Source organism: Schistocerca cancellata, chromosome 5 (genome assembly GCF_023864275.1).
Source record: "Schistocerca cancellata isolate TAMUIC-IGC-003103 chromosome 5, iqSchCanc2.1, whole genome shotgun sequence".
NCBI classification, from domain to species: domain Eukaryota; kingdom Metazoa; phylum Arthropoda; class Insecta; order Orthoptera; family Acrididae; genus Schistocerca; species Schistocerca cancellata.
Genome location: NC_064630.1, coordinates 149,769,158 through 149,791,375, shown reverse-complemented (window position 1 = coordinate 149,791,375; position 22,218 = coordinate 149,769,158). Strand labels below are relative to the sequence as shown.

Genomic DNA, 22,218 nt, shown 5'->3' with positions numbered 1-22,218 from the left:
AAGGCGATACGTCTTCTGCCGTTGCCACTTTCTTGTAGACAACCGTTTCATCTGCGAACAGTTTTAAAGAGCTTCCAATTGTGTCAACTAGATCATCTGTATACACGACAGTAACGGTCTTCTCACATATCTCTGAGGTACTCCGGAAATTACTTTGACATATATCGATTTTGTTCCATTAAGAGTGACATGTTGAGTTATATCCGAAAGGAAGTCTCGAATCCAGGGGAAAAATCTACTCCGATACTCGGTAAGTTCGTATTTTTTTCACTAAAGTACAATCCACGACGATGTCAAATGCCTTCCCGAGGTCAAGGAACACGGCATCGACCTGAGCAGCGTTGTCTGCGGCGCTATGGATCTCGTGGTGGAACAGGGCGACCTGAGTTTCGCAAGATTTCTGTTTGCGGAGTCCTTGTTGATTTTTGTAAAGGTGATTATCACTCTACAAATATGTGAGCATAAAATACGTTCGATAATCCTACTGTCAGCCTGCAGTAGTGTGTGTGTGTTGATGGCCGTGGCTGGTGTGCCGCAGGTTCCGGGATCTTCGTGTCGCCGACGAGCGCGCTGGAGCGGTCTGGCTCCGTGGGGCTGTGCCTCGTCGTGTGGGCCGTGTGTGGCGGCATCTCCCTCGTAGGTGAGTACTCTGCCTCTTACTCATCCTCTGCCTCGACATGGTCGTAGGGTTCCTTCTGATTTATTAATAAATCGCCTCCTGCCCACTACTTAAAGCCTGTAGAGTTCACAAATGTAAATCGCACATTTCGCAAGATGCTGGATCGAACACAGAGAATTTGCCAACGCCGATAAAATAAATGTCGTGTGGCTAGGGCCTCCTGTCGGGTAGACCGTTCGCCTGGTGCAAGTCTTTAGATTTGGCACCACTTCGGCGACTTGCGCGTCGATGGGGATGAAATGATGATGATTAGTACAACACAACACCCAGTCCCCGAGCGGAGAAAATCTCCGATCCAGCCAGAAATCGAACCCGGGCTCTTAGGATTGACGTTCTGTCACGCTGACCACTTTTTTTATTTTTTTACCCTAGACCTCTTTTTTATATTTTATTTTTATTTTTTTATTTTTTGTTTTATTTTTTATTTTTTTCCTCTGCCAACCTTTTTTCTTATATATAGATGGAAAAAGGCGTCTTTCAGTTACGACAAACAAAATTAGAATGTACATCTGTAGCAACAACAGAACAAGAGTTTCTTCTAAACTATGAAAGAGAATGTGATGATAGATAATAAAGAAAGAAAAATGTAACCAAATAGAATGTGATGATAGATAATAAAGAAAGAAAAATGTAACCAAATCCCGCACGCCATTCCATGTGCATGGCCCATCTGCGTACAGATTCCATGTTCCAAATTGGTACAACATTTCGCAGCGTGTGGAGCCCCATGAAGGCGGTCATCCTCTGCCCAGTACTCCCCAACTGTGAGGGGGGTTATCGAAGACACTGCGTAAATAGTTGGCAAATAGTTGTCGGTATCGGGGTGTACACTCAAGTGTGCTATGACTGTCCTGGAGAAATTGCCAGTAATCAAGCACCATCGTCTCGAAAGAGGTAGTATATGGACATGCCTTTAAACCATGTGAGAGCATGAGTCTTCGCAGGTGGGAAATAAGTATCCTCTGGACAAAGGAGGAGCCGTGGCTCAATTGTGCGAGGCGCGATACGTAGGTAGCAGGCGAGGATCTTCTGCACTAGCAGCCATACCTCTAACGCCGATCCACATGTTAAACGGTGTTCGTCAGTATCCACGAGGTGGCAATGTGGGCAAAGGGGGGAATCCGCCATCCCAATAGCGTGCAGCCTTTGTCGTGTTACAACCTTCCCGTTCACCACCTGGTACCACGCGGCTCGTACCCGCGTGGGGAGGAACGACTTCTGGACCGCTCTCCACACTGCAGACCATAGGGTCGTAGGGCTCTTCCTCTCAATCACATTGCGAGGGATGGACCTTAGCAGCAGTCTGTAAAAGTCTCTCGCCTTGGGAGGGCGAGTGTTGGGAAGGTCTGGGCGCACGTAACTATACTCAAGAATAAATGCCGAGAGGTGCGAGAGTGAGGGTGTAATGTGCGCAACCGTGACAGGTGGCAGAAGAGATGCCGGCAGCAATTCCTCTAACAGACGACCCGTAAGGGAAGCATCTTTGTGGGTCCACAATTTCATCATTGTGCACAAGTATAATGCTGTAGCCCTGGCTCGTACATTTATAAGTCCCAGTCCGCCATCAAGCGGAGGGAGGGTGAGTGTTTCGTAGCGGACTTTGAATAGGTGTCCGGCGGTAACGTAATATCCAAACGCTGCTTGCAGTCTGTGTGCCATCGCTGTCGGTATCGGTAGGACCTGGGCCATGTGGATCATCTTAGTTGCCACGTGAAGGTTGAGGTATTCCACACGCTGTAGGAGGTCCATCCGTCGAAGTAAGTTCCGCCGAACTTCTGTGCGTATTGCCTGTAGTAATCGTGCATAGTTCATGGCAGCCGTGCGGCGCACATCCTGTGTAAATGTTATGCCCAAGAACCGGATCTTGTTAACTAGTGGGAGTGGGGCTAAAGCGTCCTCCTGTAGACCTCTCCCAATGGGCATCGCTGCCGACTTGGCCACATTCATGAGGCTGCCCGCTGCCAACCACTCTGCCATCACTGGCACCGAGGCAGAACCAGCTTTCATCAGAAAATACAACAGACCTCCAGCCTTCCCTACAGTGAGCTGTCGCTTGACACTAAAGAAGTCGCAAATGGCGGTGCTTTGGCGTCAGTGGGATGGAAGCTTCAGAGCGTGTGGCTCGGAGCTGTCCTTGAAGTAACCGTTTGTAACAGTTAGCTGTGTCATTGTGGCGCCAACTGCTGCTCAAATTGCTGCTGCAGATGCAGTACGATGTGTCAGAGCCATACGCCAAACATGGTGTTCCTTCTCGGTACTGCCACGTGGCCGTCTGGAGCCTAGTCTTGCGATCTTACATTCTCATAACCACCATAGGCAGCAATCATGCACAGTGACTAAATTCCCGCCAACTCTTTATTCAGTATCACAGAAGGAACATCCAGCTCTATTGCATGGCCTCGCTTAAACTCAGTGAGGTGTCTTTCACGACCTTTACAGCATATATTTAAAGCGAACCTTATATGCGTCTTCATAGTGGCGTTACTAGCGCCACTCTTATGCGAGTGGTGCTAGATTGTAATAGAAGTCACCTTTCAAATGTAAAAATATGCCTACCGACTTTCTTTTATGTAGCACAACTCTTTTTTGGTGCCGTGATTTCCCGTCAGAGTATCTTTCTGTTCTGTCTCTCAAAGCGATTCAGCATTTTTTTTTAGAGTAAACTGATCGTTGCAACACAAAAAATAGCCTCACTGAAGATGAGCCAGAATATTATTTAGTGCGTCACGAAAGAGCTGCAGAGAGAGAGAGAGAGAGAGAGAGAGAGAGAGAGAGAGAGAGAGAGAGAGCGGTGAAGACAGTGGAAAAAAGATTCTCCGTATTTTCTCTGCGATGTTATGTAATTTTTTAGAAGTTCACACAGGATAAAAACTAACATTGACTTCATAAATTATTACAGATTTTATCTTCCCTCCTCAAGATGAAGACTCCAAAAAGCATACAATCAAAATACGGGTTCTCTCTTCGACTGTAAGAACTCTAATTTACTTTAAAGTTACATTTCAGTTACTATTAATATTAGCAGTCAGGCCACGAAGGATTCCTACAGGCCTGATGTTACTTCTGTTTTTGTCGATGACTCTCCAGCCAAGTTAACATGCCGCGATATCCCTGCAAGAACATTCTCATTCCAGTCTCAAATGTCGTTTAATACCGAATATAATCGTACTTTCCTTAATAAACGTTCGTGTGGTACCAAGTCACATGTTCTTCGGAAGCCACAGAAAACTGCATTCACCTGATTACAGGATATGCGGGGGTAGCTCAAGTTGGGTTTCGCATGACAGATATCTTTGGAATCCATGCTGCTTGACACAGATTAGGTCATTCTCTTCTACATACGTCATTACGTTTGAGATCAGAATACTTTTGTCTCAGAATATTCTGAGGTTCTAAAACAGATGGAAGTCACTGAGACTAGAAGGCAGTTAAATGGATTACTGCTGCTAACCTCGTACACTGGTATTTTATGTATTTACAACTTGCCTCCCTTAAAATATTTGTAATACTGTGTGTGCGCGTGCGTGCGTGCGTGCGTGCGTGCGTGCGTGCGTGATGATTAGAGAAGAGAGAGGATGAAATCAGGAATCCGGTGCCGGCACATAGCCTACTTCTCTTAAATAGCATTAAGGGGGCCCGTCAGGTTTAATGTCCCAATCCGACGGACGGATCACCATCAACAGTGTCACATGCCTTAAATTCATGAAGCACTTTGGGGAGGTTTGGTATTTAAACCAGGACATTTGCGCAAATTCTGGTGATCAGGAACTATTCGCCACCACCTACCCTCCTCTTGCCGGCCAAATACTGGCAGTCAAAACGTTTTGCACCGCCAGGATTCGAAGCGGCTTACCTCTGTGTCGAGAGCCACCGCACAAGCGTGCGTAAGGGACAGCGGCCACGGAGGCGGGTCGTACACTCATGTGACTCCTGCTTTGTTTCCAAAAGTGGGCACATTTTTTTGTTCCAGGCATCTAAGAGATTGTAGTTACAAGGAAACAAACTCAGCTGCAAATTCTGTACAGTATCTGACAGGAATCCCGTCACTCACTGAAGCATTGTTAAACTTGAGAGATTTTAACTTCTCCAGATACAGTAGCAGGAAAATACGCTTATGTGTCTAACATTTCTATTACATTGCGACACTTGAACGACAAATGTAAGAAAATGAAATTGTTTTCAAAAATTTTTGGCTAATTTTCGAAGAAACTGTGTCTCATGTGCAACACACTGGCATTCAAGGCAAGCAAATTATGAAAATGGAGTTTGGTAATACACTGATTTTATATTTTGTAAACTTGTCATAAAAAGGGAAACCAAGGCATATAAATTATTTAATTACATGACTGTACCTGAAAAAATAGTTTTCACGCAAAAAAGTTTTGTGCACTCTAGGATAGCTAAGATGTGACATCTTAACAGATATTTGAAAAAATACCTTCATTTCTTGAGCTGTTGTTTAGTAACTTGTCAGTACCTATCAGACATCTGGTTTGCACATATGGGATCGGTTTAAAATCCCTGCTTTGGTGTATGAAGTATGCAAAAGCGGAGCAGGTGGGGTGAACTCACACATCTATATGACGTCAAGGTAGATTACTTCGTCGTTGTGGCGGAAGTAATTGTGGATCTATCACGTCTGAGTCGTCATCAGACGACAAGACTACAGATTCTGTGTCAGTAGGTGAGACAGAGCTCTCATCACCCTCAACGTCGCTTGACATTTCACCACGTTCTGACCGATTTGCATCAAATCCGAATGACTTCAGCTCGTGACATATCATCTGACACTAACAAAAAGTTTCTTACGTTACCTTCAATCAAGTCATTATTCTTTAATTATTACTCTTATTTATTGTTGTTATTATAGCTATTTCATATATCATTCAACGGTGTCCAAATGTGCCAAAACTGATAAAAAATTACTGCTGACGTTGTTACGAAATATAAGCCTACTGTGCCATTGGAAAATGCCATCTTATATCTACAAGTCTGGTGACAATAAAGTAACTTCTGTTCAAGGTAGTTAGGATATGAATAAATGAAGAATGTTAATTAATCAAATGAACGACATCGCTTAGCCGTTCCTCCACTATGGTTTTTAGGTAAACAGCTTACTTCGATAACTGACCACTCAGAGCACTGAAACTTTATTTGGTACGTCGTGACACCTAGCGGAATGTGAGCAAGTTATGGCACGTGTATCTATGGCGTTACATTGGTTCTGTACGCAGACAGATTAGATTAGATTAGATGAGATTAGATTAGTACGTGTTGCATAGATCATGAACACGACACTTCGTAATGATGTGGAACGTGTCACCTTAATAAAATATGACTATACAAGATATTACGTTACACAAAATATTACACGACACTTAATATTTTTAATTTTTTTGTGGGGGTTGGGGAAATTACCCACTTTCTATATCTAAAAATTCATCTAATGAGTAGAAGGAGTTGCCATTAAGAAAGTCTTTTAATTTCCTTTTAAATGCTGTATGGCTATCTGTCAGACTTTTGATGCTATTAGGTAAGTGATCAAAGACTTTTGTAGCAGCATAATTTACCCCCTTCTGAGCCGAAGTTAGATTTAACCTTGAGTAGTGAAGATCATCCTTTCTCCTAGTGTTGTAGCCATGTACACTGCTATTTCTTTTGAATTCGTTCGGATTGTTAATAACAAATTTCATAAGTGAATATATACAGGGTGAGTCACCTAACATTACTGCTGGATATATTTCGTAAACCACATCAAATACTGACGAACCGATTCCACAGACCGAACGTGAGGAGAGGGGCTAGTGTAATTGTTTAATACAAATCATACAAAAATGCACGGAAGTATGTTGTTTAACACAAACCTACGTTATTTTAAATGGAACCCCGTTAGTTTTGTTAGCACATATGAACATATAAACAAATACGTAATCAGTGCCGTTTGTTGCATTGTAAAATGTTAATTACATCCGGAGATATTGTAACCTAAAGTTGACGCTTGAGTACCACTCCTCCGCTGTTCGATCGTGTGTATCGGAGAGCAGCGAATTACGTAGGGATCCAAAGGGAACGGTGATGGACCTTAGGTACAGAAGAGACTGGAACAGCACATTACGTCCACATGCTAACACCTTTTTATTGATCTTTTTCGCTGATGCACATGTACATTACCATGAGGGATGAGGTACACGTACTCACGTGGTTTCCGTTTTCAATTACGGAGTGGAATAGAGTGTGTCCCGACATGTCAGGCCAATAGATGTTCAATGTGGTGGCCATCATTTGCTGCACACAATTGCAATCTCTGGCGCAATGAATGTCGTACACGACGCAGTACATCTAGTGTAATGTCGCCGCAGGCTGCCACAATACGTTGTTTCATATCCTCTGGGGTTGTAGGCACATCACGGTACACATTCTCCTTTAACGTACCCCACAGAAAGAAGTCCGGAGGTGTAAGATCAGGAGAACGGGCTGGCCAATTTATGCGTCCTCCACGTCCTATGAAACGCCCGTCGAACATCCTGTCAAGGGTCAGCCTAGTGTTAATTGCGGAATGTGCAGGTGCACCATCATATGATACCACATTCGTCGATGCGTTTCCAGTGGGACATTTTCGAGCAACGTTGGTAGATCATTCTGTAGAAACGCGATGTATGTTGCAGCTGTTTGGGCCCCTGCAATGAAGTGGGGACCAATGAGGTGGTCGCCAATGATTCCGCACCATACATTTACAGTTCACGGTCGCTGTCGCTCTACCTGTCTGAGCCAGCGAGGATTGTCCACGGACCAGTAATGCATGTTCCGTAGATTCACTGCCCCGTGGTTTTTGAAACCCGCTTCATCGGTAAACAGGTAGAACTGCAACGCATTCTCTGTTAATGCCCATTGACAGAATTGCACTCGATGATTAAAGTCATCACCATGTAATTGCTGATGTAGCGACACATGAAACGGGTGAAAGCGGTAACGATGCAGTTTGCGCATGACACTACATTGACTCAGTCCACCGGCTCTCGCAATGTCCCGTGTACTCATGTGTGGGTTCATGGCAACAGGAGCTAACACACCAACTGCACCCGCTTCTCCTGTGACGGGCCTGTTACGGACCCGTTTGCGTGCTACGACCATACCTGTTGCATATAGTTGGCGGTAGATGTTTTGCAATGTGCGGCACGTTGGATGCTCTCTGTCCGGGTACCGTTCTGCATAGACCCTGCAGGCTTCAGCTGCATTTCGTCGACACTCGCCATAGATGAGTATCATCTCCGCCTTTTCAGAGTTCGAATACACCATGGTCACAGTTCCTACAACACTACACTATCACAGACGTCTGGTAACACGGTGTACTACAGTTGGTCTGCGTGCGGAGACGAATGCAGAATAACAATAGCAGCAAGCGCTACATGCGGACACTGCGACAGCTAGACCAAACCATAACAGTGGACTACAGCCACACTCGTAAACACGGTCGTCATCGTAAACATGTCCCTGCAGATGCTGCTCGCCGACCGTGGCCCGTGTTTGTTACAACACGCAACTGAACGTTGGAGGTTTCAAGCGTCAACTTTAGGTTACAATATCTCCGGATGTAATGAACATTTTACAATGCAACAAACGGCACTGATTACGTATTTGTTTACATGTTCAGATGTGCTAACAAAACTAACGTGGTTCCATTTAAAAAAACATAGGTTTGTGTTAAAAAACATACTTCCGTGCATTTTTTTATGGTTTGTATTAACCAATTACACTAGTCCCTCTCCTCACGTTCGGTCTGCGGAATCGGTTCGTCAGTATTTGATGTGGTTTACGAAATATATCTAGCGGTAACGTTAGGTGACTCACCCTGTATATTGTGAGGCTACAGTGAAGATCTCTCGCTCTTTAAATAAGAGTCTGCAGGATGACTTGGATGAGCTCCAGCAATTATTCTGATTACGCTTTTGTGCAATGAACACTCTTTTACTCAATGAAGTTACCACTTCGACGTATCGTATCCGACGCGCTGAAGACCTGAAGAGGTTGTAAGACGTGTAGTTTTCTATTGTTTATTATCAAATCACAATTTATGAAAGATGTTTATATTTTATTAATAGGATTAAGTAGGAATAACAACAAATAATTGTGGTAGCAGGGAATGTCTGCACCAAAGTATTGTTGACGAGAGAGACCGCAAATTGATATAATTTTAAAAAGGGCGGGAGAGACCGCGCATTGATACATTTTGTAATGGTAGCAGGGATTGTCTGGACCAGAAAGCATTGTTGGCAGGAGAAACGGCACTTTAGCGTTCGTAGGAAGTCAGTAGTAAGCGAGAAGTGAAGCGAGTCGGTAGCAGGTCTGAAGCGAGAGGTGTGCCTGCCAGCCACTAGCTATGATTTACAAGAGATTATACAGAGACATCAGCTAAGTATTATAATAAGAGGAACTAATATTATTGAATGAATTTTTTGAGAAACTCGAGACTACTGAAGGTATGTTTGCGCATTGCTAGTTGTAAGATTATTGTAAAAAGTAAGTCCCATTTGAACGTTTGTAAAATCATTTCATTCAGAATATAATTGACTTTTGCCAGCAATATTGCTTTTCAAATTATAATCCACCCCAAAAACCATCAACGTAAAACTTTGCAAAATTTTATTGTTGTCAAGAAAAAGTTTAACTATGAATTACGCAACTTCAGTCAAATTAATTACAGAATGACGTCAGCTTTGCTATTAAGGAATAACGTCAGCTTTGGTAATAAATACAGCCACTTATTATGACAGCCCACCAGCAGCTAATAGAGTATATTAAAACAGAGTAAGTATATTCATGTCGCAGTTCGATGTAGCAGTCAGATGGCGATTCAGTAACAGTAAAAAAAGGTAAGGAATAGTTTTGGGTTATTGCAGGTAACGATGAGGGCCACGACGACGACACATTCTGTGTTTCGTCGAAATAATAAGAAAATCACTTTTAATAAGCAGCAATTAAATTTGTACCAGAAGATAGAGAGAAAGAATAAATTTCAAAGGGAAGATTTCATTTGTTATTATTAAGCAAGAGATAGAAATCCTAAGGCAAGGTTACATAGTTTATTGTAAAAGGGAAGGTTATCAATAACAAAAGAGATATAGAGGAGACGACGGGAAGGTTTCAAGGTTAACTGTCTCTCACAGCAGTCAGCTCTGAAACAGAAAAGGCCCGTCACTTTTGGTTTCGTGGTAGCGCGGAACACAGGCCACGGTGCCACCAGTGCCGGTGCGCGGTAGCCGGCGCCAGCTGTACGTACTCGTGTTTCGGTGTGCGCAGGCGCGCTGGGGTTCGCGGAGCTGGGGACGGTGGTGCCTCGGTCGGGCGCGGAGTACGCCTACCTGCTGGAGGCGTACGGCCCGCTGCACCGCTTCTGGGGCCCGGTGCCCAGCTTCCTGTGCGCCTGGATCTACGTGGCCATCCTGCGGCCCGCCGAGGTGGCCGTCGTCATCCTAACGTTCGCCGAGTACGTGGTGCAGCCGCTGGCGCCTCTCGGCATCGCGCAGCTGCACCCCGACACTCAGAACCACCTGCTCAAGCTCATCGCCCTGCTCGCTCTGGGTGAGTACCGCACGGCGGCTGCGTGCTGGCGGCACGGGACAGGCTCGGGGCCATCCAGGCTCGCAATTCCTCTGGCTTGTTTGGATCCATCCAGAAAGCACCCTGTACATTCAGAGGTTAACCCAGACTTCACTGGTATACACTTTAAGACAAGGAAACAAAAAAAAAAAAAAAAAAAAAAAAGAAAAAAATACTCATCACGAAGAATTTATCCAAATGAAAGCGGAATCGGTAGCTGTGATGTACGAGGGACGTTTGAAAAGTACGTGCAAAGTCTGAGAGATGGCACCACCGGCGCGTATCGAGATCATGTTCAATTAGTAGCATCTTTGGAAAGAACGCACACCAAGTTTCATCTATACTCGTCTATTTCTTTGTGTTTGGGATTCGTGTGAATGAAGGAAGTCGAGTGATTGTCAAAAAATGGACGAAATTTCGTGTGGTAATTAAACATTACTTTATGAAAGGCAAAACGCCTCAGGAGACTAAAGAGAAGCTTGATAAACATTACGGTGACTCTGCACCTTCGATTAGAACAATTGATAAGTGTTTTCAAAATTTTCGGACAGAAGAGTTAAGGAGCGTGAGACTGCTAGTGCTATGGGCATCTCGAATGAACGGGTACATAATATTTTGCATAAACATTTGGACATGAGAAAGTTATCCGCAAGATGTGTTCCGCGATTGCTCACGCTTGACCAAAAACGGAATCGTGTGAAGTGTTGCAAGGATGGTTTGCAGCTGTTCAGGAAGAATCCGCAGGACTTTAAGCGTTGTTTCGTCACTGTGGATGAAACATGGATACATTACAATACTTCTGAGACCAAAGAACAATCTAAACATTGGGTCACCAAGGGAGAATCTGCACCAAAAAAGGCTAAGAGCATTCCTTTGGCCGGAAAGGTTATGGCGACTGTCTTTTGGGATTCGCAAGGGATAATTCTCATCGACTATCTGGAAAAGAGTAAAATTATTACAGGTGCATATTATTCATCGTTATTGGACCGTTTGAAAACTGAGCTGCAAGGAAAACGCCGGCGATTGGACTGCAAAAAAGTCCTTCTCCATCACAACAGTGCACCAACACTCTCCTCAGCAGTTGTAGTCGCAAAATTAATGGAAATAGGATTCCAACTCGTTTCACATCCTCCCTGTTCTCCAAACTTGGCTCCCTCGGACTTCTATGTGTTCCCCAATTTGAAGAAATGGCTGGCGGGGGAGAGATTTTATTCAGAGGAGGAGGTGATTGCAGCAACTAATGGCTATTTTGCAGACTTGGAGAATTCCTACTATTCGGAAGGGATCAACAAATTAGAACAGCATTGGACGAAGTGTATAAGTCTAAAAGGAGACTATGTCGAAAAATGAAAAAGGTGTACCCCAAACACGTAAGTAGTTTCTATTTTTGCACGGACTTTTCAAATGCCCCTCGTAGATGCACAGGCAAACAAATGATTGTAATTTCAGAAAAACTGTATCATTTATTCAAGAGAAACAGCTTCACAAATTGAGCAAGTCAATATCGTGTTGGTCCACTTCTGACCCTTATGCAAGCATTTATTCAGCTAGGCATTTATTGATAATGTTGTTGAATGTCCTCATGAGAGATTTTATGCCAAATTCTGTCCACGTCCCTGTCCATAATGCTCCAAACGTTCATTTGAGTAGAGATCTGATAGCATTCTGGCCAAGGAAGGCTTTGTCAAGCACGAAGATAAGCAGTAAAAACTCTCGTCGTGTGTGGGCAGGCATTATCGTGCTGAAGTGTAAGCCGAGTATGGCGTCCCATGAAGGGCAACAAAACGAGGCGTGGATTATCGTCGATTACCGCTGTGCTGTATGGGTGCCGCGGATGAAAACAAAGGGAATTAGAATTCGTTGATATATAGCAACGGGGACAGGTGAAATTGTGTGCCCCGACCAGGACTCGAACCCCGGATCTCCTTCTTACATGGCAGACGCTCTATTCATCTGAGACACCAAGGGTACAGAGGATAGTGCGACTGCAGGGACTATCTTGCGCAAGCCTCCCGCGAGACCCACATTCTCACCTTATACGTCCACACACTACATTCGTAGTGTCCCTACCCAACACTCTCATTACTCGTGGAAGACATTCTTATCCAGTCCCGTAAGGGACCCATATGTACTTATATGGGTATAGTGTCTGTTCTTTCGGACATGTCCGAAAGAACAGACACCATATCCATATAGAAAACAAAGGGGTCCTACTAAGAAAAGAAACGGCATCCCAGACCATCACTCCTGGTTGTCGGGCGGAATTGTGAGCGACAACCATGTTCGTATCCCACCGCTGGAATCTCATTGACTGGAGTACAGTTGTCTTCAATGGTGAGTTCTGCTTCGAACTGAGCTCAAATGACCAGTGAAGACATATCAGGAGATAGCCTGTACAGCGGTTGGGTACAATGTGACTGTCACCCGCCATAAGGCCCAACAACCAGGAGTGATGATCTGGGTGCAATTTCCTTTCATAGTACGAGCAATTTGGTTTTTATCCGCGGAACCCTTGCACCACAGCGGTACGCCGACGATAATCTACGCGTTGTTTGTTGCCCTTCTTGGTAAGCAATACCAGGCTTACACTTCAGCAAGATAATGCCCACCCGCTCATGTCAAGAGTTTCCACTGCTTGTCTTCGTGCTTGCCAAACCCTATCTTGGCCAGCGTGGTCACTGGATCTCTCCCCCCGTTGACAACGTTTGGAGCACTAGGGGCAATATCCTCCAACCAGCTCGGGATTCTGACGATCTAACGTCCCGATCGGACATAATTTGGTACGATATCCCTCAGGAGGACTTCCAGCAACTCTGTCAATCTGTGCCAAGCCGAATAACTACTGGCATCAGCGCCAGAGGTGGACCAATGCGTTATTGAGTTACTCAACTTGTGAAGCCCTTCCTCTTGAATATCTTTACAGACGAATGGAAAAACTAGTAGAAGCCGACCTCGGGGAAGATCAGTTTGGATTCCGTAGAAATACTGGAACATGTAAGGCAATACTGACCTTACGACTTATCTTAGAAGAAAGATTAAGGAAAGGCAAACCTACGTTCCTAGCATTTGTAGACTTAGAGAAAGCTTTTGACAATGTTAACTGGAATACTCTCTTTCAAATTCTAAAGGTGGCAGGGGTAAAATACAGGGAGCGAAAGGCCTTTTACAATTTGTATAGAAACCAGATGGCAGTTATAAGAGTCGAGGGGCATGAAAGAGAAGCAGTGGTTGGGAAGGGAGTAAGACAGGGTTGTAGCCTCTCCCCGATGCTATTCAATCTGTATATTGAGCAAGCAGTAAAGGAAACAAAAGAAAAATTCGGAGTAGGTATTAAAATCCATGGAGAAGAAATAAAAACGTTGAGGTTCGCCGATGACATTGTAATTCTGTCAGAGACAGCAAAGGACTTGGAAGAGCAGTTGAACGGAATGGATAGTGTCTTGAAGGGAGGATATAAGATGAACATGAACAAAAGCAAAACGAGGATAATGGAATGTAGTCGAATTAAGTCTGGTGATGTTGAGGGTATTAGATTAGGAAATGAGACACTTAAAGTAGTAAAGGAGTTTTGCTATTTGGGGAGCAAAATAACTGATGATGGTCGAAGTAGAGAGGATATAAAATGTAGACTGGCAATGGCAAGGAAAGCGTTTCTGAAGAAGAGAAATTTGTTAACATCGAGTATAGATTTAAGTGTCAGGAAGTCATTTCTGAAAGTATTTGTATGGAGTGTAGCCATGTATGGAAGTGAAACATGGACGGTAAATAGTTTGGACAAGAAGAGAATAGAAGCTTTCGAAATGTGGTGCTACAGAAGAATGCTGAAGATTAGATGGGTAGATCACATAACTAATGAGGCGGTATTGAATAGAATTGGGGAGAAGAGAAGTTTGTGGCACAACTTGACCAGAAGAAGGGATCGGTTGGTAGGACATGTTCTGAGGCATCAAGGGACCACCAATTTAGTATTGGAGGGCAGCGTGGAGGGTAAAAATCGTAGGGGGAGACCAAGAGATGAATACACCAAGCAGATTCAGAAGGATGTAGGTTGCAGTAAGTACTGGGAGATGAAGAAGCTTGCACAGGATAGAGTAGCATGGAGAGCTGCATCAAACCAGTCTCAGGACTGAAGACCACAACAACAACAACAACAACAACAATTTTTCTGAAAGTGTAGTCTCTGTTTGTCTGTAATGTTCATCACATCTACAGATTTCCGTCCCATTTGGGTAATACCTTCGTGGTGCGTCGTACCATTCTTAGAATGTTTATTTCACACATATTTAACATATTTCACACGTATTTGTTGACATATTTCACCTGTATATCTTGGGAATTTCAAACTGCAGTTTCATTTTCATGCAGGTCAATGATGAGACATATCTCCTGAACTGTGTGTCGTACATTGTGTAAGTAGGCTGTTTAGGTTTTTATGTTGGTAACGCCACGTAGCGCTCTGTATAACAATCACTGATTGTGCTGTGCGCAATCTGTGGCTGGTTGGCATTGTTGGAATATTCGCTATTGTAGTGTTGGGCAGCTGGATGTGAACAGCGCATAGCGTTGGGCAGTTGGAGGTGAGCCGCCAGCTGTGGTGGATGTGGGGAGAGAGATGGCAGAGTTTTGAGAGCGTCTGAAAAAGGAAATTTGTAAGACTGGATGTCATGAACTGATATATATATATATATATATATATATATATATATATATATATATATATATATATATATAATGACTTTTGAACACTATGAAGGTAAATAAATTCTTTGTTCTCCATCAAAATCTTTCATTTGCTAACTATGCCTAACTATGCCTATCAGTAGTTAGTGTCTTCAGTAGTTAGAATGTTTTATTTAGCTGGTAGTATTGGCGCTCGCTGTACTGTAGTAGTCTGAGTAACGAAGATTTTTTGAGGTAAGTGATTCATGGAAGGTATAGGTTATTGTTAGTCAGGACCATTCTTTTGTAGAGATTTTTGAAAGTCAGATTGCGTTGCGCTAAAAATATTGTGTGTCATTTTAGTGTTGATCAGAATAAGTAGAGAGAGAAATGTCTGAGTACGTTTAGTTTTGCTCAGCTGTTTGAAAATCAAATAACGTAAGAGGTTTACCAGCACAGTAATTCATAATTTTTCTAAGGCGATGTTTCAATTGATATAATTTTGTACGCACATTCAGTGGAATATGGGGACACTGTCTGCGAAGTCCGTTGCGAACACCGTTAGCAGCAAATAAGTAAAACATTTAAACGTCAAGCCTGAAGCGGCAACAGGGAAAACGTACGAGTAAGCGATACTCTTTTCCATTCACCTTTTTGTGGGGGTTGTTAGCGAAGAAATTGTCTTACGGGTTTGAAATTATGTGTAATGTTTACTGCAGGTCCCCAAGTACTGATATTCGCAAATACTGGATGAAGAAAGTCCGGGTATACGAGTGTCGTGGGCTCCCCTTCTTTTCAACCTCACCACTTTGATAGGTTGGTTCTTACCCCAAAAGCGATATTTTCCAGACAGAATATATGTGTACCAAATTTCGTTGAAATAGGTCCAATGGTTTGGGATATATTGAAAATACACACATTTTCATAGTAGGTATGGATTACTCTGCGACGAAGCACAGGATTCTGTCAGCCCCTTACATCAAAATATACAGAAAAATGCCTGAACAAATTTCGAAATTTTATAGGCGTTCTGGTTCACCATGTATCCGTATTGGAGAACTACACAAGCAATAATATCGAATTACTTGTGTAAGTTCATGAGCAATGAAGCTGGTTATAACAGTCTATTAGTGTTAAAAACACTTGATCACATGTTGATGACGGTATAGATGTACTGAGAGCAAGTGAAACGGCATTTTGAGTGAACGGCATATGATTGACTGGCATGCAGTTTAGATTACCAGACAGTTCTACAAAGAAAATGAAACAGGAATTCACAACTTTGGTAAATCCAGTGGACAATGAACACCATAAAACTTTCGTAAAACAAATGAACTTCATCTAACAGTGAGAACATTCCTTTCAGTTTCAAGAAAGAACATACAGTTTTAGAGTAGCAGCTGAACTGTATGAAAGATCATTATGAAATTTACAGGAAATATTTATTCTACTTGGGTGAGAGCGGTGCTATTAAGTAGATGAGACCTTCTTTCTTCTATTTCAAGGAGTGGGAGTTGGCCCGTTTCGAAACCGAAGGAATCTAACTGCACCGTCGCCTCCATTTCTACACTCCTGGAAATTGAAATAAGAACACCGTGAATTCATTGTCCCAGGAAGGGGAAACTTTATTGACACATTCCTGGGGTCAGATACATCACATGATCACACTGACAGAACCACAGGCACATAGACACAGGCAACAGAGCATGCACAATGTCGGCACTAGTACAGTGTATATCCACCTTTCGCAGCAATGCAGGCTGCTATTCTCCCATGGAGACGATCGTAGAGATGCTGGATGTAGTCCTGTGGAACGGCTTGCCATGCCATTTCCACCTGGCGCCTCAGTTGGACCAGCGTTCGTGCTGGACGTGCAGACCGCGTGAGACGACGCTTCATCCAGTCCCAAACATGCTCAATGGGGGACAGATCCGGAGATCTTGCTGGCCAGGGTAGTTGACTTACACCTTCTAAAGCACGTTGGGTGGCACGGGATACATGCGGTCGTGCATTGTCCTGTTGGAACAGCAAGTTTCCTTGCCGGTCTAGGAATGGTAGAACGATGGGCTCGATGACGGTTTGGATGTACCGTGCACTATTCAGTGTCCCCTCGACGATCACCAGTGGTGTACGGCCAGTGTAGGAGATCGCTCCCCACACCATGATGCCGGGTGTTGGCCCTGTGTGCCTCGGTCGTATGCAGTCCTGATTGTGGCGCTCACCTGCACGGCGCCAAACACGCATACGACCATCATTGGCACCAAGGCAGAAGCGACTCTCATCGCTGAAGACGACACGTCTCCATTCGTCCCTACATTCACGCCTGTCGCGACACCACTGGAGGCGGGCTGCACGATGTTGGGGTGTGAGCGGAAGACGGCCTAACGGTGTGCGGGACCGTAGCCCAGCTTCATGGAGACGGTTGCGAATGGTCCTCGCCGATACCCCAGGAGCAACAGTGTCCCTAATTTGCTGGGAAGTGGCGGTGCAGTCCCCTACGGCACTGCGTAGGATCCTACGGTCTTGGCGTGCATCCGTGCGTCGCTGCGGTCCGGTCCCAGGTCAACGGGCACTTGCACCTTCCACCGACCACTGGCGACAACATCGATGTACTGTGGAGACCTCACGCCCCACGTGTTGAGCAATTCGGCGGTACGTCCACCCGGCCTCCCGCATGCCCACTGCCCACTATACGCCCTCGCTCAAAGTCCGTCAACTGCACATACGGTTCACGTCCACGCTGTCGCGGCATGCTACCAGTGTTAAAGACTGCGATGGAGCTCCGTATGCCACGGCAAACTGGCTGACACTGACGGCGGCGGTGCACAAATGCTGCGCAGCTAGCGCCATTCGACGGCCAACACCGCGGTTCCTGGTGTGTCCGCTGTGCCGTGCGTGTGATCATTACTTGTACAGCCCTCTCGCAGTGTCCGGAGCAAGTATGGTGGGTCTGACACACCGGTGTCAATGTGTTCTTTTTTCCATTTCCAGGAGTGTATATTGGCTGTTCTCCATCCTGTCTACCAGTTCGGTTAAAATGTAACGCTTGGAACGCTTGGCATTCTTTTGATGTGGTTATACTATTTTTTTTAGTGCCTAAACACTTCTGTCATTGTTGTCTTCACGTCTGGTTGCTGTCTTATATCTTCACTTGGCACTCTGTCTCTTAATTTTAGTCCACGAATTCCAGCTGCCCGCGGTAGTCCATCTCCCGCATCCGCGGCCCAGATCGGGGCTAACGATTGCGATTCACATGCGGTCCTTTCTCTCCGAACTGGATTCCTTCCCTTTAGCACCTCTACTTGCGGTCCGTTCACGTACGCCTCCATGGTGCACGCCTTGGCCGCAGCTTTGCCTGGATCTTTTGCATGGCCTTAAGGACTCTGTTAACCCCACCGCTCTCCGCAGTCACTTCCTCTCGATTCTAGACGTGTTCTGGGGCTCTGAAGTGGTTTACAGCGACGGCTCAGTGGCTGATGGCCAGGTAGGCTTCGCATATGTTCATGGAGGTCACATTGAGCAGCACTCCTTGCCAGTTGACTGCAGTGTTTTCACTGCAGAGCTGGCGGCCATATCTCGTGCTCTGGAGTACATCCGCTCATGCCCTGGCGAGTCATTTCTCCTGTGTACTGACTCATTGAGCAGCCTACAAGCTATCGACCAGTGCTACCCTCGCCACTCTCTGGTAGTGTCCATTCAGGAGTCCATCTATGCCCTGGAAAGTCTCGCCGTTCTGTGGTGTTTGTGTGGACCCCAGGACACGTCGGAATGCCCGGCAACGAATTTGCCGACAGGCTGGCCAAACAGGCGACACGGAAACCGCTTCTGAAGATAGGCATCTCCGAAGCTGACCTGCGTTCTGTCTTACACCGCAGGGTTTTCCGGCTTCGGGAGACGGAATGGCATAACAGCACGCACAACAAACTGCGTGTCATTAAGGAGACTATAAATGTTTGAAAGTCTTCCATGCAGGCCTCTCGCAGGGAATCAGTTGTCCTCTGCCGGCTCCGCATTGGCCATACGTGGCTAACCCATGGTTACCTACTCCATCGCGAGGACCCACCTCAGTGTCGCTGTGGCTCCCAAATGGCAGTCGTCCATCTCTTGTTGGACTGCCCACTTTTAGCCGGTCTGCGGCAAACTTTTAACTTTTCCCAGCACCCTGCCTTCGATGTTGAGCGACAATGCGTCCACAGCAGCTTTAGCTTTACGTTTTATCCGTGAGAGTGGGTTTTATACTTCTGTGTAGGTTTTAGCGCATGTCTTTTGTCCCTCTGTGTCCTCCACTCTAGTACTTTTAGGGTGGAGGTTTTAATGTATTGCAGAGTGGCTGGCTTTCCCTTTTTATTCTCGTGGTTGGCCAGCCACTGTAATCTGCTTTCATGTTTTACTCTCTTCTGTTTCTAGCGCCTCTCTGTTATTTTCTTGTCCTCTTTTGTTCCTTTCAGTGTTTGTTGCCTTCCCTTCGTTCTTGTGGCTTTTTCTTTCTTTCCGTTTTGTTATATGTTTCGTCCGTTTCATTCTCACACTTGTGGCATTGTTTTATTAGGAACAAGGGACCGATGACCTCTTCTCCTGCCTTTAAAACCAACCAACCAACCTAATCGGCAACACAGTTTCTAGATCCCTCGCATACATGAAACCAATGGTTTTGTGTCAGACATCGTTAAGCCAAGTCTGTAACGCATTTTCGCCCTGAAAGGTAGTTTGATAAGAAGCGAAGAAACGGTAAACATGTGCGAGCGTGAGATCAGAGGACACGGTGAAGGATGATCACCTAACCAAGCTCCTAGATAGCTTCTTTTTTTCAAAAACTGGGCTGCAACTGCAGCAGCAGCGCCGCCACCAGCACCACAATTTCTTTCTTCGTCCTAATTCTCACGCTGCGACCGCAAATCGTTGCATGCTCTTTGTTCTATCCGGTACATAACATTATGTGTTTACACGCTGGTCTTTGCTTGAAATGTTTTTTGTTAGAACACGGCCGTTGATTTTGGTTTACGAAGTTAACATTAAGGCTCCATATACCTTCGACAGAGACGATATTGAGTAGAAATGATGTATGAGAAAACTTGTGACGTTCAAACTTGCATAAATAGGCACCCCTTTGATTTTTTTTCTGTTTCGGGGAGGAGGAGGAGGAGATTACTGTTTAACGTCCCGTCGACAACGAGGTCATTAGAGACGGAGCACAAGCTCGGATTAGGTAAGAATGGGGAAGGAAATCGGCCGTGCCCTTTCAAAGGAACCATCCCGGCATTTGCCTGGAGTGATCTAGGGAAATCACGGAAAACCTAAATCAGGATGGCCGGACGCGGGATTCTGTTTCGAATTAGAGCTTGTAGCACATCTACACTCCACTACTGAACCTTCCCCATTGAATGGAAATGTCGCATCAAAGTTAAATAGTCGCATTTAATCACATTCGACAGTTAGGACGCTATCATGAATCAAACTGTTTAAACGTTTTCATCGAAGTCTATAGATATACCTGAACATCGAGAAACAGTCATAACGAAACGATCCTTCTTGAAATTACAGAACCATTATCTGACGAGATTTCTGCGATGATACTCGCCCTATACATGGCAAATGTTTCGAGCCGCCTTCACTTTTCTATTAAATGCAAAGTGAAAAATGTCACAAATATTTAAAAAATGGGAGGTCAAGTTGACAAAGTGTAATTCTTAAACATCATTAAAAACCTTGAAATAGGCACGATGAAATATATCCACAATGCATAACGGGCTTACAAGTTGTTAGTTCACTTTACATCGCCGTCAGCGTAATTATCTTCACAGTTGTAAAAGCAATTTCATATATGTATTGTAGAAAAGTACAAACGGTGAGACAGAAAGAAACGACGGACTGTTCTAGTCTAAAAAAGTCTACAGAGACGAATGTCTTCGCTAGACGGAACTGATTATCAGTTAAATGATTGTTGTGGCGTGCGTTCCTCTGCTACAGGCCTGATCACATACGTGAACGTGTGGAGCGTGAAGCTGTACGTGCGTGTGCAGAACATCTTCACTGTGGCCAAGCTCGTCGCGTGCTGCGTTGTCGTCTTGGGAGGCCTCTACGAGCTTTGCATCGGTAAGTATCAGATGTCGTTGCACCAAAACCGCTTTTTATAGTTTATTTATTTCAACAAAACGGCTGCTGTGACTGTAGAGGAAAACTGAAAGAAAGCTCTCACTTGCTTTTGTGTTCCTACATCATTCAGTTCAAAGACTGCGTCTGACAACATTTAAAGGAGAAGACACTACAGGAAGAAAATTTTAGATAGTAATTTCTCTATCCTGTAAGTGGCCTCAGGCAAAATCCAGTACTGTGACTGTTAGTGCGGATGATCATAGACATCTCAGAAGTCATTTAAGATACTATCCACTTTACTTCCACAATTTATTGGAAACGATCAAGCGATGTATCTGGTAAAGCAAACGGCACCACGTGGCTTCCCTCTATGCAAAACTGACGCACACTGCACACTACATGATACATGTGTGACTGCAAAAACTCCTTCCTTTAATCGTCCAGTAATATTACTTGTGTTGCCAGCTTAACAGTATTGACATGTATCACCACAGACATTGGTATCCAGTAGAATAATTATCTTCACAGGCACTACTGATTTATCTCCATGGACATAATATCAATAAATATGTACAATAAACTAAATTTTAGAACGTAATTATATATGTGTGGTGCCTGTTCCTTCAGGCATTTCCCAAAGATATGCCTGAAGGCATCATACACTAACCTGTATGACACAGCAGCCGCATATACAGACTGAAAGAGGAGTTTCCAGACCTCGGGTGCATATGGGCATTGAATTACCTGGATGCTCTGAAACGGTTACCATAACCACCTCAGCCATTCGAGCACATCCCCTGTCCATCACAGATATAAATATGTACATATTTATATCATAGCCTTGAGGAGGAAGTAATATCTTCTGTGTGAATTGTGTGAATGCACTCACTTGTCCAAACGCTTTCGGGACTTGGCTGAATAGCTGTGAGCAGATAGAGGATAAGGGACCAAGGAAACTATATCTGCTGTGTGCGACATGTGTATTTTGGATTGGATCGATGGGTTACCGGATGGCCGAGATGGTTATGGCAACCACTCCAGAGAAATGGAGTATCCAGGTTCGAGCCTCAGTCTGGCCCAGCTTTCCACATGTCACTGTTCCATTTAATGCAGTGCCCTTATACAGCTGAGATCTGAAAATTTCTCTTTAAATTATAGTGGCAGCAGCCATAGAATAATTTCTACTAACA

At 44.6% G+C, this 22,218-nt stretch overlaps 1 protein-coding gene across 2 annotated transcripts in view; it reads left to right on the top strand.

Moving 5' to 3' along the window:
* Positions 1 to 22,218, top strand: part of LOC126188261 (b(0,+)-type amino acid transporter 1-like) — a 482,554-nt gene that overhangs the window by 326,352 nt on the left and 133,984 nt on the right. For both annotated transcript variants that reach the window (XM_049929825.1, XM_049929826.1), the window contains 3 exons: positions 539 to 640; positions 9,977 to 10,258; positions 20,903 to 21,028. In XM_049929825.1, the coding sequence (XP_049785782.1) occupies positions 539 to 640; positions 9,977 to 10,258; positions 20,903 to 21,028 (510 nt within the window). The remainder of the gene's footprint in view (positions 1 to 538; positions 641 to 9,976; positions 10,259 to 20,902; positions 21,029 to 22,218) is intronic.